Genomic DNA, 16881 nt, shown 5'->3' with positions numbered 1-16881 from the left:
CAACTTTTGGATATTTTGAACAGGAATAGAACCGTTGTTGCTCTACCAGGAGAAAAGTTACGTCTCACTGCTCTTATTATGCATAAAATACCCCTTGAGCATGGAATTATGCCTATTTATGTATCAGCTTACTGTCTACACCATTCTCAGAGAGCAGAAGCTGATAGACTCACAGAGGAAATGTTACAGAGTGATGTAATTGAGTCGAATAATTCGCCATGGAACGCTCCATTGATTCTTGTACCAAAGTGAGATGGTACTTGAAGACCTGTAATCGATTATCGGAAGCTTAACAGAGTAACTATAGCTGATCGTTTCCCACTTCCTGTCTTAAGTAATTTGTTGCAAAGTATTGGTTGAAACAAAGTATTCTCAACGTTAGATTTGTTGCAGGGATTCTGGCAAATCCCCCTTGATGAGGAAAGTAAAACAACCAGTTGACAGCCTTTATTACTCCCAATGGTCATTTTCATTTCAAAAGAATGCCATTTGGTTTGCGGAGTAGTCCAATAACCTTTTCACGGCTCATGACTAATCAATTTCGTAGATTGATAGGAAGTATTCTTCTAGTGTACCTTAATGATCTCATAATTATGTTGCAAGATGTTCAGACTCATTTCCAAAACTTTGAGAAAGTACTTGCAAAGCTCACAGAAGCAAATTTAAAAATAAAATTCTTAAAGTGCTCATTTTTAAGGAAAAGATTAATTTCCTCGGTCATACAGTCACACCTTCAGGCCCATTCATTAAATGAATAAAAAATTATTGCTGCCTGTGACTTTCCAACACCTTGTACTGCAGAAGCTGTGAGACAGTTCACAGGTCTTGTAGGATTGTATCGTTCGTTTATTGCTGGATTCTCTATTATAGCCGCTCCATCTTACAAGTTGCAAAGAAAAGATGAACCATTTGTTAGGGAAGAAGCCCAGGAACAGTCATTCAAAAAGCTCAAAGCAGCATTGATTTCGTCACCTGCCCTTAGGTGTCCAGATTTTTCTAAACCTTTTACGTTGGTTACAGAAGCTAGTGACATAGGCTTAGGAGCTGCATTACTTCAAACAGAAGGTCACAGAGATCACACAATAGCTTATGCAAGCCGTACATTATCTAAAGAAGAGAAAAATTATAGTGCAAGAGAACGTGAAGCTTTAACAGGAGTATGGGCTTTCAAACATTTCAGGGATACAATTTATAATTACCTAGTTCATGTTCTTACAGATCACCAACCATTAATTCCATTGTTCAAGAATAACAACCTCATTGGAAAGTTTACTGTATATTTGCTCACAATTTAAGAGTTCAGTCCCACATTTGGTTATATTCCAGGAAAGCAAAATGTTGTAGCTGATGAGTTTTCTCGACACGTAGCTGTGATTCAGTTAAATTACCCAGTATTAGACGGTACAGTAGTCGAGACTGAACAGAGAAGATCCCATATGGGCACCCGTGATTAAGTTTTTGACTAAGGAAGATACTCTCCCGATTCACAATTAAATCTCCAGTACCATTGAAAGAGTTAGTGATGTCAGACAATTTACTGTTTAGAGTAGTAACGGTTAGGATAACCCCAAGGAAGTGTTGTCAGTTAATTATTCCAGATGTCTTGGTACCAACTGTGTTCCAAGATTATCCAAGATGCTCCCACAAGTGCACACCCAGGAAAAGATCGTACATTCCAGCAAGGTCGATTGAAGTATTTTTGGCCAAAAATGGCTAAGGAGATTGCTCATTATGTTGACAGATGTTTGACCTGCTTACAGCACAAGGGACATGTAGCAGAACCTAACCCAATTCATGTGTACCCAGCAACAAAAGCTCCTTAGGAACGAATTTCAATGGATTTGTTAACAAATTTTGCATAAACAGAAAAGGGGAACAAATACTTGTAAGTAATGGTTGATAATTTTTCACAGTATTGCGAACTAGTTCCTATCCCGAATAAAACAGGAGAAACTATAGCCAGTGCATTCCATGACTACATAATTTATAGATATAGTATACTTAAAATAATTCTTTCAGATAATGGTCCAGAGTTCAATAATAGTATCTTAACTAGCTTGTGTGATTTATATAACATTAAAAAATGTAGTATTATGCTATATCATCTAGCAATGATAGCTCTGCCAATGGGTTGGCAGCGCGTACTAACAGGAAAGTGTTAGATGCCTTGAGAGTCACGTTCAATTTTGATAACAGTAATTGGGATGAGTTCATATCCCTAATTCAGTGTGCCATAACTTCTACAGTTAATGTTTCTACAGGTGACACACCTCACGCTATTCTTTATGGTACAGTTAAGATCCTACCTAATGAATTGATTAATGTACCCCCCCCCCACTCCTTTGTATAACATAGATGATTTTGTTCAGGTAAAGCGTAAACAAATGCAACTAGTTTTCAAGAAAATACAAGAACAATTATCCAAGGCAACAGGCGAGTTCACTCGAGCAAGGAATGCACGAGCTAAGCCCAGTAAAATAACTATTGGATCTGTAGTAATGGAACTTAACCAACACAGGTCTGGTCCTATGTACAAGCTAACTAAGAAATTTTTGGGTCCACATATGGTAATAGAACTTATCAAGGGTAACAAGAACAAACTTAAGAATTTGGTAACAGGAGAGAATATATATGAACATTTAGACCACATGAAGTTAGCTAACATGACTGATGAGGAAGATGACTATGAACCTCCCTAGACAGAGTCCTCTATTGGGACACCACTTACAGTGGTTGACCGACCATTTGATGTACTGCCACCCCATACTTTTTTTTTTTGAGATATATACAAGAGTTGTTACATTCTTGTACAGCCACTAGTACGCGTAGCGTTTCGGGCAAGTCCTTAATCCTATGGTCCCTGGAATACGATCCCCCGCCGCGAAGAATCGTTTTTTCATCCAAGTACACATTTTACTGTTGCGTTAAACAGAGGCTACAGTTAAGGAATTGCGCCCAGTAAATCCTCCCCGGCCAGGATACGAACCCATGACATAGCGCTCGCGGAACGCCAGGCGAGTGTCTTACCACTACACCACGGAGACTGCAAAAGCAGTCTAGCACCTATAACCTATAACCTTAGAAATCTAAAAAGAAAAAAAGTCTAGCACAAATACTAGCACCTATAATCTTAGATCCAGACCTTTCGTTTCAACCGTGCGCACACAACACGCCCATTGGCTAGATGCCAATGAGATTACCTCCCAAGATGAAAGCATGACAAATGCAGTTTCATCTGTTCCTGACCTTCAGTCAGAGTTAGAGTTGTTTAGTGCTCTTGACGAATTAGGTGTTGACATTCGCAGAATTTATAATTAAGCGCATTCTGCAGTTATTCTGTTTTTGTTCGGCAAAACTTACTTCCGAGTAATTCCACCCCCATGTGTCCTATTATTGCTATTATATATTATATAATGTATAATGAAGAAGTTTCTTCATCTTTATTTCGTGTCATAAATCAGACGCCATTGTTAAGTCTACTGTGCCATTTGTATTTTTACAGTGCATGTCATCATACTTGGCATGCACTGTTATACTTGTAAGCTATTATTGCATGCCACCGAGGTAATTTCAGTATCATTGTAACTATCTACCTAGTCAGAACTTGTCGGCAAGGGACGTCGACTTGGTAGCGTGTCCGCGCGGTGTTAGTACTCAAATTGTATGACAGTTGGGGTATAGCCAATCACAGGCGAGTAGGCCTCTGACATCATGATCCACATAGCTGGTACTGGCTGCTCTTGAGGTAGGTCTCAGTATCTCACTGGACCAGAGTTAGCTAAGACCTCGGCAGGCTGCATCTATACCTTGCTGCCTTTAACCAATAAACTACGACGAATATATGTTCCCTGCAGGTCGTGTGTGTGTCAGTATTATGTTCCCTACAGGTCGTGTGTGTGTCAGTATTATGTTCCCTGCAGGTCGTGTGTGTGTCAGTATTATGTTCCCTGCAGGTCGTGTGTGTGTCAGTATTATGTTCCCTGCAGGTCGTGTGTGTGTCAGTATTATGTTCCCTGCAGGTCGTGTGTGTGTCAGTATTATGTTCCCTGCAGGTCGTGTGTGTGTCAGTATTATGTTCCCTGCAGGTCGTGTGTGTGTCAGTATTATGTTCCCTACAGGTCGTGTGTGTGTCAGTATTATGTTCCCTGCAGGTCGTGTGTGTGTCAGTATTATGTTCCCTACAGGTCGTGTGTGTGTCAGTATTATGTTCCCTGCAGGTCGTGTGTGTGTCAGTATTATGTTCCCTGCAGGTCGTGTGTGCTGGTCAACATTATGCTCCCTGCAGGTCGTGTGTGCTGGTCAACATTATGCTCCCTGCAGGTCGTGTGTGCTGGTCAACATTATGCTCCCTGCAGGTCGTGTGTGCTGGTCAACATTATGCTCCCTGCAGGTCGTGTGTGCTGGTCAACATTATGCTCCCTGCAGGTCGTGTGTGCTGGTCAACATTATGCTCCCTGCAGGTCGTGTGTGCTGGTCAACATTATGCTCCCTGCAGGTCGTGTGTGCTGGTCAACATTATGTTCCCTGCATGTAGTGTATGAAGGTCAGTATTATTAATGACCTGACCTGCACACAGTATTATGTGTGCAATTCATTATTAGCATCATTAGCAGGCAATGAGTCAAAATAACGTGGCTAAAGTATGTTGACCAGACCACACACTAGAAGGTGAAGGGACGACGACGTTTCGGTCCGTCCTAGACCATTCTCAAGTCGATTGTGATGAGGAAGTAGAGACAGGCAATGAATAGGCAAGAGAGAGCTGAGGAGCAAAGTAAGGTGTAGTAGAGGGGATAGTAATAATAATAATGTCTCCGTGGTGTAGTGGTAAGACACTCGCCTGGCGTTCTGTGAGCGCTATGTCATGGGTTTGTATCCTGGCCGGGGAGGATTTACTGAGCGCAAATCCTTAACTGTAGCCTCTGTTTAACGCAACAGTAAAATGTGTACTTGGTTGTAACAACGATTCTTCGCGGCGGGGATCGTATTCCAGGGACCTGCCCGAAACGCTACGCGTACTAGTGGCTGTACAAGAATGTAACAACTCTTGTATATATCTCAAAAAAAAATAATAAGAGCTGCAGAGGGCCTATTGGCCCATACGAGGCAGCTCCCATTATAACTACCGAAGGAGATAGTAATAGGAATAAGAAGAGGATAGCAAGGGAGCGTAGGAGAAGACAATGAACAGAAAAAGGGAGAAGAGAGAAAGAAAAGGAAAGAGAAAGAAAGATAAATAAAAGGGGTAAGCTTATGTTGTGTTCTTGAAGAACACAAGAGAAGTGTTAAGTCTGCAGACACTAACAATGCTCTCTTCTGCCATGTGAGGGATTCTAATCATCCCATTGATTGGTCTTCCTCCAAAATAATCTTTCCTGCCTCTACTCTACACAGACGCCGTCTTGTAGAATCGGCTCTTATACACAATGTACCCAACATGAACTTGAGTCCTGGCTTTGTTGCTGTGGACTCTTCCCTTTCACAGTATATACTCAAGTGCTCTAATCTTTCTAACAAACGTGACTTAACATAAGCTTACCCCTTCCATTTATCTTTCTTTCTCTTTCCTTTTCTTTCTCTCTTCTCCCTTTTTTTGTTCATTGTCTTCTACGCTCCCTTGCTATCCTCTTCTTATTTTTATCTCCTTCTCATTCGGTGGTTATAATAGGAGCTGCCTCGTATGGGCCAATAGGCCCTCTGCAGCTCTTATTATTATTACTATCCCCTCTACTACACCTTACTTTGCTCCTCAGCTCTCTCTTGCCTATCTTTTGCCTGTTTCTACTTCTTCATTATTAGGATCCAGGCAATTAATGTATATAGATCAAAATAATGCTAATTGCTGATAGTGTGTCTAGGTCAGTATTATGCTCCCTGCAGAGAGTGTGTGCAGCTCAATATTATACTATAATAATGGAATAATATCTATAGAGCACACTGTTGTTAGTGTGTGCAGGTCAATATTACGCTCCCTGTAGCTTGAGTGTAAAAGTCAATATTATGCTCCCCTGTAGCTTGAGTGTAAAAGTCAATATTATGCTCCCTGTAGCTTGAGTGTAAAAGTCAATATTATGCTCCCTGTAGCTTGAGTGTAAAAGTCAATATTATGCTCCCTGTAGCTTGAGTGTAAAAGTCAATATTATGCTCCCTGTAGCCTGAGTGTAAAGGTCAATATTATGCTCCCTGTAGCCTGAGTGTGCAGGTCAATATTATGCTCCCTGTAGCTTGAGTGTAAAAGTCAATATTATGCTCCCTGTAGCTTGAGTGTAAAAGTCAATATTATGCTCCCTGTAGCTTGAGTGTAAAAGTCAATATTATGCTCCCTGTAGCCTGAGTGTAAAGGTCAATATTATGCTCCCTGTAGCTTGAGTGTAAAGGTCAATATTATGCTGCCTGTAGCTTGAGTGTAAAGGTCAATATTATGCTCCCTGTAGCCTGAGTGTGAAGCTCAATATTATGCTCCCTGTAGCCTGAGTGTAAAGGTCAATATTATGCTCCCTGTAGCCTGAGTGTGAAGCTCAATATTATGCTCCCTGTAGCTTGAGTGTAAAAGTCAATATTATGCTCCCTGTAGCTTGAGTGTAAAAGTCAATATTATGCTCCCTGTAGCCTGAGTGTGCAGGTCAATATTATGCTCCCTGTAGCTTGAGTGAAAAAGTCAATATTATGCTCCTTACAGGTAGTGTGTGCCTCCAGCACTTGTACATCCACCACCTGTACATCCACCACCTGAACATCCACCACCTGTACATCCACCACCTGAACATCCACCACCTGTACATCCACCACCTGTACATCCACCACCTGTACATCCACCACCTGTACATCCATCACCTGAACATCCACCACCTGTACATCCACCACATGTACATCCCCCACCTGTACATCCACCACTTGTACATCCACCACCTGAACATCCACCACCTGAACATCCACCACCTGTACATCCACCACCTGAACATCCACCACCTGTCCATCCACCACCTGTACATCCATCACCTGAACATCCACCACCTGAACATCCACCACCTGAACATCCACCACCTGAACATCCATCACCTGAACATCCACCACCTGTACATCCACCACCTGTACATCCATCACCTGAACATCCACCACCTGTACATCCATCACCTGAACATCCACCACCTGAACATCCACCACCTGTACATCCATCACCTGAACATCCCCCACCTGAACATCCACCACCTGAACATCCACCACCTGAACATCCACCACCTGAACATCCACCACCTGTACATCCATCACCTGAACATCCACCACCTGTACATCCACCACCTGTACATCCACCACCTGTACATCCACCACCTGTACATCCACCACCTGTACATCCACCACCTGTACATCCACCACCTGTACATCCATCACCTGAACATCCACCACCTGTACATCCATCACCTGAACATCCACCACCTGAACATCCACCACCTGTACATCCATCACCTGAACATCCCCCACCTGAACATCCACCACCTGAACATCCACCACCTGAACATCCACCACCTGAACATCCACCACCTGTACATCCACCACCTGAACATCCACCACCTGTACATCCACCACCTGTACATCCACCACCTGTACATCCACCACCTGTACATCCACCACCTGAACATCCACCACCTGAACATCCGCCACCTGAACATCCACCACCTGTACATCCATCACCTGAACATCCACCACCTGAACATCCACCACCTGTACATCCATCACCTGAACATCCACCACCTGAACATCCACCACCTGAACATCCACCACCTGTACATCCATCACCTGAACATCCACCACCTGTACATCCACCACCTGTACATCCACCACCTGTACATCCACCACCTGTACATCCACCACCTGAACATCCACCACCTGAACATCCGCCACCTGAACATCCACCACCTGTACATCCATCACCTGAACATCCACCACCTGAACATCCACCACCTGTACATCCATCACCTGAACATCCACCACCTGGACATCCACCACCTGAACATCCACCACCTGTACATCCACCACCTGAACATCCACCACCTGAACATCCACCACCTGAACATCCACCACCTGTACATCCATCACCTGAACATCCACCACCTGAACATCCACCACCTGAACATCCACCACCTGAACATCCACCACCTGAACATCCACCACCTGTACATCCACCACCTGAACATCCACCACCTGAACATCCACCACCTGTACATCCACCACCTGTACATCCACCACCTGTACATCCACCACCTAAACATCCACCACCTGAACATCCACCACCTGTACATCCATCACCTGAACATCCACCACCTGAACATCCACCACCTGTGCATCCACCACCTGTACCTCCATCACCTGAACATCCCCCACCTGAACATCCACCACCTGTACATCCACCACCTGTACATCCACCACCTGTACATCCACCATCTGTACATCCACCACCTTAACATCCACCAAACTGTACATCCACTACCTGTACATCCACCACCTGTACATCCACCACCTGTATATCCATCACCTGAACATCCACCACCTGAACATCCACCACCTGAACATCCACCACCTGAACATCCACCACCTGTACATCCACCACCTGAACATCCACCACCTGAACATCCACCACCTGTACATCCACCACCTGAACATCCACCACCTGTACATCCACCACCTGTACATCCACCACCTGTACATCCATCACCTGAACATCCACCAAACTGTACATCCACCACCTGTACATCCATCACCTGAACATCCACCAAACTGTTCATCCACCACCTGTACATCCACCACCTGAACATCTATCACCTGTACATCCACCAATTGTACATCCACCACCTGAACATCCACCACCTGCACATCCACCACCTGAACATCCACCACCTGTACATCCACCACCTGTACATCCACCACCTGTACATCCACCACCTGTACATCCATCACCTTAACATCCACCAAACTGTACATCCATCACCTGAACATCCACCAAACTGTTCATCCACCACCTGTACATCCACCACCTGTACATCCACCACCTGAACATCCACCACCTGAACATCCACCACCTGAACATCCACCACCTGTACATCCACCACCTGAACATCCACCACCTGTACATCCACCACCTGAACATCCACCACCTGTACATCCATCACCTGAACATCCACCACCTGTACATCCACTACCTGTACATCCACCACCTGTACATCCACCACCTGAACATCCACCACCTGTACATCCACCACCTGAGCATCCACCACCTGAACATCCATCACCTGAACATCCACCACCTGTACATCCACCACCTGTACATCCACCACCTGTGCATCCACCACCTGTACATCCACCACCTGAACATCCACCACCTGTACATCCACCACCTGAACATCCACCACCTGTACATCCACCACCTGTATATCCACCACCTGAACATCCACCACCTGTACATCCACCACCTGAACATCCACCACCTGTACATCCACCACCTGAACATCCACCACCTGAACATCCACCACCTGTACATCCACCACCTGTACATCCATCACCTGAACATCCATCACCTGAACATCCATCAACTGTACATCCACCACCTGTACATCCACCACCTGAACATCCACCACCTGAACATCCACCACCTGTACATCCACCACCTGTACATCCATCACCTGAACATCCACCACCTGTACATCCACCACCTGAACATCCACCACCTGTACATCCACCACCTGTACATCCATCACCTGAACATCCATCACCTGTACATCCACCACCTGTACATCCACCACCTGAACATCCACCACCTGTACATCCACCACCTGTACATCCATCACCTGAACATCCACCACCTGTACATCCACCACCTGTACATCCACCACCTGTACATCCATCACCTGAACATCCACCACCTGTACATCCACCACCTGTACATCCACCACCTGTACATCCATCACCTGAACATCCACCACCTGTACATGTATATAGTATATTTATCCCATAAACAACTTGAAGTCTTAAACTTTAAGACCAAAGAGCCTTGGAGAGGGAAGTAATGATGGGAGACTGACCAGCTTGGAGATATTGATCCACGACCAGGGTACCAGCCGGTCGACGCTGTTGACGATGTAGGAGATCTCCAGCGGGGCGAAGAGCCACAGGAACCCACACGGCACCCACACCAGCACCGTCCGCTCGAAGCACAGGGTGAAGTCCGGGTCGGTTGTGTTCCATGTGACATCCGGGTCCTGAAGTAGCAGAGAGGGCGTGATGCAACACTGGGTGAGGTGAGCTGGAGCACACGCTGGTAAATGTTGGGGGGGAGGGGGACGCGACGTTTGGTGGAGGAAGGTTAGTGTTGGACTGTATCGTCCTGAGCTTATGGGAACAGTATTGGACTGCATAGTCCTGAGCTTATGAGAACAGTATTGGACTGCATAGTCCTGAGCTTGTGAGAACAGTATTGAACTGCATAGTCCTCAGCTTATGAGAACAGTATTGGACTGCATAGTCCTGAGCTTATGGGAATAGTATTGGACTGCATAGTCCTCAGCTTATGAGAACAGTATTGGACTGCATAGTCCTCAGCTTATGAGAACAGTATTGGACTGCATAGTCCTGAGCTTATGGGAACAGTATTGGACTGCATAGTCCTCAGCTTATGAGAACAGTATTGGACTGCATAGTCCTGAGCTTATGGGAACAGTATTGGACTGCATAGTCCTGAGCTTATGAGAACAGTATTGGACTGCATAGTCCTAAGCTTATGAGAACAGTATTGGACTGCATAGTCCTAAGCTTATGAGAACAGTATTGGACTGCATAGTCCTGAGCTTATGAAAACAGTATTGGACTGCATAGTCCTAAGCTTATGAGAACAGTATTTGACTGCATAGTCCTGAGCTTATGAGAACAGTATTGGACTGCATAGTCCTAAGCTTATGGGAACAGTATTGGACTGCATAGTCCTAAGCTTATGGGAACAGTATTGGACTGCATAGTCCTAAGCTTATGGGAACAGTATTGGACTGCATAGTCCTAAGCTTATGAGAACAGTATTGGACTGCATAGTCCTAAGCTTATGAGAACAGTATTGGACTGCATAGTCCTAAGCTTATGGGAACATAGCAGCAAAAGGACACTGGAATCTGCAGGAGTATTTGCCCATGTAAGGGAGCGCGTGTATCCATCTACATCCACTCATGTACTCATCCAACAACCCTCACTAATGTACTCATATTCTCACCCAACCACTTTCACTCATGTACTCATCATCATGTACCCAACCATTCCCACATTTAAGTATCTGGTGAAGGTTAGGGATATCCTATCCAAGGAAGGGATTGGAAAGGAAAATGCTAAATTACCGAAGAGGAATATATGATGAGATGAGGAACTTCCTAATAGGAATACCATGGGAATCAGAACTCAGAGAGAAGAATGTACAGGATATGGTGAAATATGTCACCCAGAAGTGCCAGGAAGCTGCAGACAGGTTTATCCCGGCCCAAAAGGAGAAAAATGAATAGCAACAGAAGAATCCATGGTTCAATCAGGAATGTAAGGTAGCGAAGCAAATGAGAACAAAACATGGAGGAGCTACAGGAATAACAACACCAGAGAGCAACTAGAGATAACAGTGGGCCAGGAATGAGTACCTCAGAGTGAGGAGAGAAGCAGAGAGACAGTATGAAAATGACATCGTGAGTAAAACTTAGACCCAACCAAAACTGTTCCACAGCCACATCAGGAGGAAAACAGCAGTGTAGGAATAGAAAAAGAAGAAAATAGATACACAGAGGTATACAAGGAGGTATATGAAGAACTCAACAAGAGATTCCAGAAGGTCTTCAAAATAGAGTAAGGAGATGGCCCTGTACTGAGAGTGGAGGCAGTAAACCAAGCAACCTTGGAGTAATTTAAGCATACCGGTGATGAGATCAAAATGAATCTGTTGGAGCTGAATGTGACAAAAGCTGTTGGGCCTGACAGAATCTCACCATGAATATTAAAGGAAGATGCAGAAGCACTAATGTAGTCCCAATGTTCAAAAAGCGTGAGAAACAAGAGGCAGTGAACTATAGGCCAGTTTCCATAACTTGAATACCATGATGAAGAAGATCGTGATGAAAACACTTGTAGCACATCCAGAGAGAAGGAGCTTTGTAACACACCACCAGCATGGGTTCAGGGATGGTAAATAGTGACTCATGGGTCAACCCGTTCTCACACTTTTCTACAGTCAATATTGACTTATTAAATAAGTGCATATGTGACATACTTATTTATTGTGAATATTTTAGTTTACCTTGAAAAGCTTCATAGAAAACATATGCGATAAGAAATAAGATGCTTATCTTAACATACTAAGAAGGTTAGGTGAGGTCGGTGTTTTGTATGAAGCTTTTCAAGGTAAACTAAAATATTCACAATAAATTAGTATGTCACATATGCACTTATATAATAAGTCAATATTGACTGTACGAAAGTGCGAGAACGGGTTGCATGGGTATAATAGAATTTTATGACCAGGCGACAAAAATATGGCAAGAAAGAGAAGATTGGGGAGATTATATTTTCTTAGACATTCGGAAAACCTTTGACACAGTACCCCATAAGATACTGTTACAAAAGTTGGAGAAATAGGCACGATTAACAGGTAAGGTGCTCCAGTGGATAAGGGAGTATCTAAGCTACAGAAAACAGCGAGTAACTGTGAGGTGGGGGGAGACATCAGAGTGGCGAGATGTCACCAATGGGGTCACACTTGCTGCCGGCGCCATTGCTATCTGGCCACACACGGTTTTGTTCTCTGGAAAACTTAAGCTTCTGAGCACCCATCAGACCAAATCATCGCGGTTTTGTGAGGTAGAGAACATCAGTACTCCAAGACCCAGAGCATATCTTGTTTGGAAAAAAAAAATACCGATTTCGTCTACAATTGATGGACAAACAACGTTGTTGATTAGCTGCTGTCCAGCTGACTAGTATTGTGTGCACCCCAGTATGCAGGCCACCCAAACTGTCGTACCGCAATCGTCGCCCCACGACTTGGTTTTTTTTTACCAGGTTACTTACTCCAACCCTGAAGGGCAAGGCGATACCCTGGAGGCCGGGCCACAAGGGGGCACCTTAGAATGTGTACCGAGCCTGACAGGGAAAGGTAGACCAAACCGCGCAATTAGGTGTTAGGTATTTCCAATTCCACATGGAGGAATCATTTCTGGACCTCCGTTAGAGGGGAATGAATTTCTCCAGGCCTAGGAGTGTCTCAGGCATTAGGTAGGGCAGTGAATCGGTTCTTACTACGTGGAGACGTCATGGGGGAAGTCAAAGAGAGGGGCAATGGAGGCAGCTTTCAGACGAGGAGGGACGGTGGACCGAGGTGCAGCAGGCACCGAAGAAAACTGCTATCGAGGTTTCACCACGTGCTTCTACCAGCAAGACAGCAGACATAATGGACCTGGAGGGGACAGCATCAGTCGCACACCAGCCAGTGTCAGGCAATGCTTCTCTGTCCACAGCCCAGCCACAGGACAACAGTATGAGACAGGAGAGGACACCACCAGTCTCACACCAGCCAGTGTCAGACAATGTACCTCTGTCCACAGTCCAGCCACAGGACAACAGTATGAGACAGGAGAGGACACCACCAGTCACACACCAGCCAGTGTCAGACAATGTACCTCTCTCCACAGCCCAGCCACAGGACAACAGTATGAGACAGGAGAGGACACCACCAGTCACACACCAGCCAGTGTCAGACAATGTACCTCTGTCCACAGTCCAGCCACAGGACAACAGTATGAGACAGGAGAGGACACCAACAGTCACACACCAGCCAGTGTCAGACAATGTACCTCTGTCCACAGTCCAGCCACAGGACAACAGTATGAGACAGGAGAGGACACCACCAGTCACACACCAGCCAGTGTCAGACAATGTACCTCTCTCCACAGCCCAGCCACAGGACAACAGTATGAGACAGGAGAGGACACCAACAGTCTCACACCAGACATCGCCAGACTCTGCACATCTTCCAAAATTCAAGATAATGCAGACAGACCACTTTCCTACAGCATATGGAGTAGTAACGGCAATGGAAAAGGAACAACCAGAGCTCAAACTTTCCATCACAATCAACCTGAAAGGAGAATGAAAAATGACACCACGAGACCAACAGACTGCAAATTACTTAGAAAAACTAACAGTCCACGAGGAAAACCCGTATGCTTGGAAAAGCTGGAACCTTCAGAAAAACGCACAAGAGTCGTGCTTTTGGGATACCAAATCGACTTTTCCCTGGATCCAGTACAGGAACACAAGCAAATCCTGAATGCGGAACGATGCCGCACAAAAGTAGACAAAGCAGCGACACGTCAGGTTCTGGTGACCGTAATGGGACATGTGCCAGAAAAATTCAATTTGGAAATTGGGGAATATACCGACAGAGACCATACGTCCCGGAACCCTTGCGCTACTTCAGGTGTCAGAAATACGGCCACCATCAATCACGCTGCACCGGACAGGAGAGATGCGGGGTGTGCAGCCTGAGGCATCCAACCAGAGACTGTGTAGCCAAGCACAAGGCAAACCAGATCACAACAGCCAAATGTCCAAATTGTGGAGGAAAACATCATGCCTGGAACACAACCTGCTCTGCACAGAAAGAAAAAGTGTAGCAGACCACAGTTACACAAGAAATAGACAGTCTGAGACAAGACGGAGCACAAGAGGACAAACAACGCAACATGGACATACAGACTACCAACAACAGTCAGGTAGTCAAGACACCAGAACATCAACATTCAAAATAGCAATTGCAAGAAGCAGTGACCACTCAAGATCAACGGAATATTATAACACAAGAGACAGACATCAACAGCCAATACAGTCTGATTTGTAACAACACCAACAAAGAAGTATTGAACAGCAGAGATGCACAGGTTTAAACAACACAAGAGGCGGGCATGAGCAATTAATGCAGCCCGATATGCAGCATCATCAACAACAAAGCGATGGGCAACAGGGATGCACAGATTCCAAAAATGCAAAGGATGACCATGAGCAATCAGTGCAGTCCGATTTGCAGCGACACGACTAGCGAGGTGGAGAATATAGACGTCGATTCCGAAGAGGAGTTCTACTAGAATAGGCAACACCAACCGAAACCGTCGTCTGGCCATTACGAATACTGCAGTGGAACATTCAAGGTCTTGGAAATAAAAACCACACCCTTCAGGAAGCTGCAATCAGTACGAAAGGTTGCTCAATGGCTCCACACCCAGTCTTCCCCCCGGAGTGATCACGTCACATACGAGGCTTTTACTCAAGAACAACAGCAGTTACACACACACCAGAGCTCACTTGCGATATGTCTTATTGTGTTCAGAAATACTCCAATCTGGCCAATATACAGTACTGTATATATAATAACTCAAGAAGTGAATATTACAAAACAACACTGCAGCTGTAGTGGACACATGTTGACAAAATCAGGAACTCTGAGAGATAAGAAGAGTATTTTAATCTTATCTTTATCAGAGATAAAGTGGGCCAGTGTCTAAATTAGCAACACTGATGACATTGTACTTCAAAATGTCTTTAATGTCAGTCAATAATGGTAGTATACCTTACTTGCCTTCTGAACCCTACCATGCATCACAGGGCCGGGTGGATGGTGACCGTCCAGCACCCTACCATGCATCACAGGGCCGGGTGGATGGTGACCGTCCAGCACCCTACCATGCATCATAGGGCCTGGTGGATGGTGACCGTCCAGAACCCTACCATGGACCATAGGGCCGGGTGGATGGTGACCGTCCAGAACCCTACCATGCATCATAGGGCCGGGTGGATGGTGACCGTCCAGAACCCTACCATGGACCATAGGGCCGGGTGGATGGTGACCGTCCAGAACCCTACCATGGACCATAGGGCCTGGTGGATGGTGAGCGTCCAGCACCCTACCATGGACCATTAAGCCGGGTGGATGGTGACCGTCCAGCACCCTACCATGGACCATTAAGCCGGGTGGATGGTGAGCGTCCAGCACCCTACCATGGACCATTAAGCCGGGTGGATGGTGAGCGTCCAGCACCCTACCATGGACCATTAAGCCGGGTGGATGGTGTCCATAATAACGAGTCCTGGAAATGCTTCATGGTATAGAACTGAGTTTGTGTCGTGAAGACTTGAGTGTTCCTGAGAGTGTGAGGGAAGATTTGTGGGTGTGAGTGTAACATGAGTACTCAGAGGCGAGTACAAGATGAGTACTCAGAGGTGAGTACAAGATGAGTACTCAGTGGCGAGTACAAGATGAGTACTCAAAGGCGAGTACAACATGAGTACTCATGCGTGAGTACAAGATGAGTACTCAGGCGCGATTACATCATGAGTACTCAGGCGCGAGTACAACATGAGTACTCATGAGCGAGTACAACATGAGTACTCAGGGACGAGTACAACATGAGTACTCAGAGGTGGGGGAACAGAAGACAGTCCCAAGTACTGAAAGGTTCATAGAGGCACTTACAACCTAACTTGGAAATGCTGCAATATTTCCCACAATTATAACCTATGCCAGACAACGCTGCGGGTTGTAAAACATGCAACACCTTGCAAATAATGTCCAAGAGTCCATGAGCATGTAGAAGGTTGAGCCATAATAGGTTAAGAGTCCATGAGCATGTAGAAGGTTGAGCCATATTAGGTTAAGAGTCCATGAGCATGTAGAAGGTTGAGCCATATTAGGTTAAGAGTCCATGAGCATGTAGAAGGTTGAGCCATATTAGGTTAAGAGTCCATGAGCATATAGAAGGTTGAGCCATATTAGGTTAAGAGTCCATGAGCATATAGAAGGTTGAGCCATATTAGGTT

General features: G+C 45.3%; 1 protein-coding gene across 1 annotated transcript in view; it reads right to left on the bottom strand.

The window, feature by feature from the left end:
• The window catches only part of LOC123772628 (multidrug resistance-associated protein 1), a 208421-nt gene that overhangs the window by 179045 nt on the left and 12495 nt on the right, over positions 1-16881 (bottom strand). The window contains exon 2 of the mRNA XM_069303618.1: positions 10074-10250. Coding sequence (XP_069159719.1) covers positions 10074-10250 — 177 coding nt within the window. The remainder of the gene's footprint in view (positions 1-10073; positions 10251-16881) is intronic.

Source organism: Procambarus clarkii, chromosome 50, assembly GCF_040958095.1.
Source record: "Procambarus clarkii isolate CNS0578487 chromosome 50, FALCON_Pclarkii_2.0, whole genome shotgun sequence".
In the NCBI taxonomy this organism is placed as follows: domain Eukaryota; kingdom Metazoa; phylum Arthropoda; class Malacostraca; order Decapoda; family Cambaridae; genus Procambarus; species Procambarus clarkii.
This window is presented reverse-complemented; position numbering and strand designations above follow the sequence as displayed.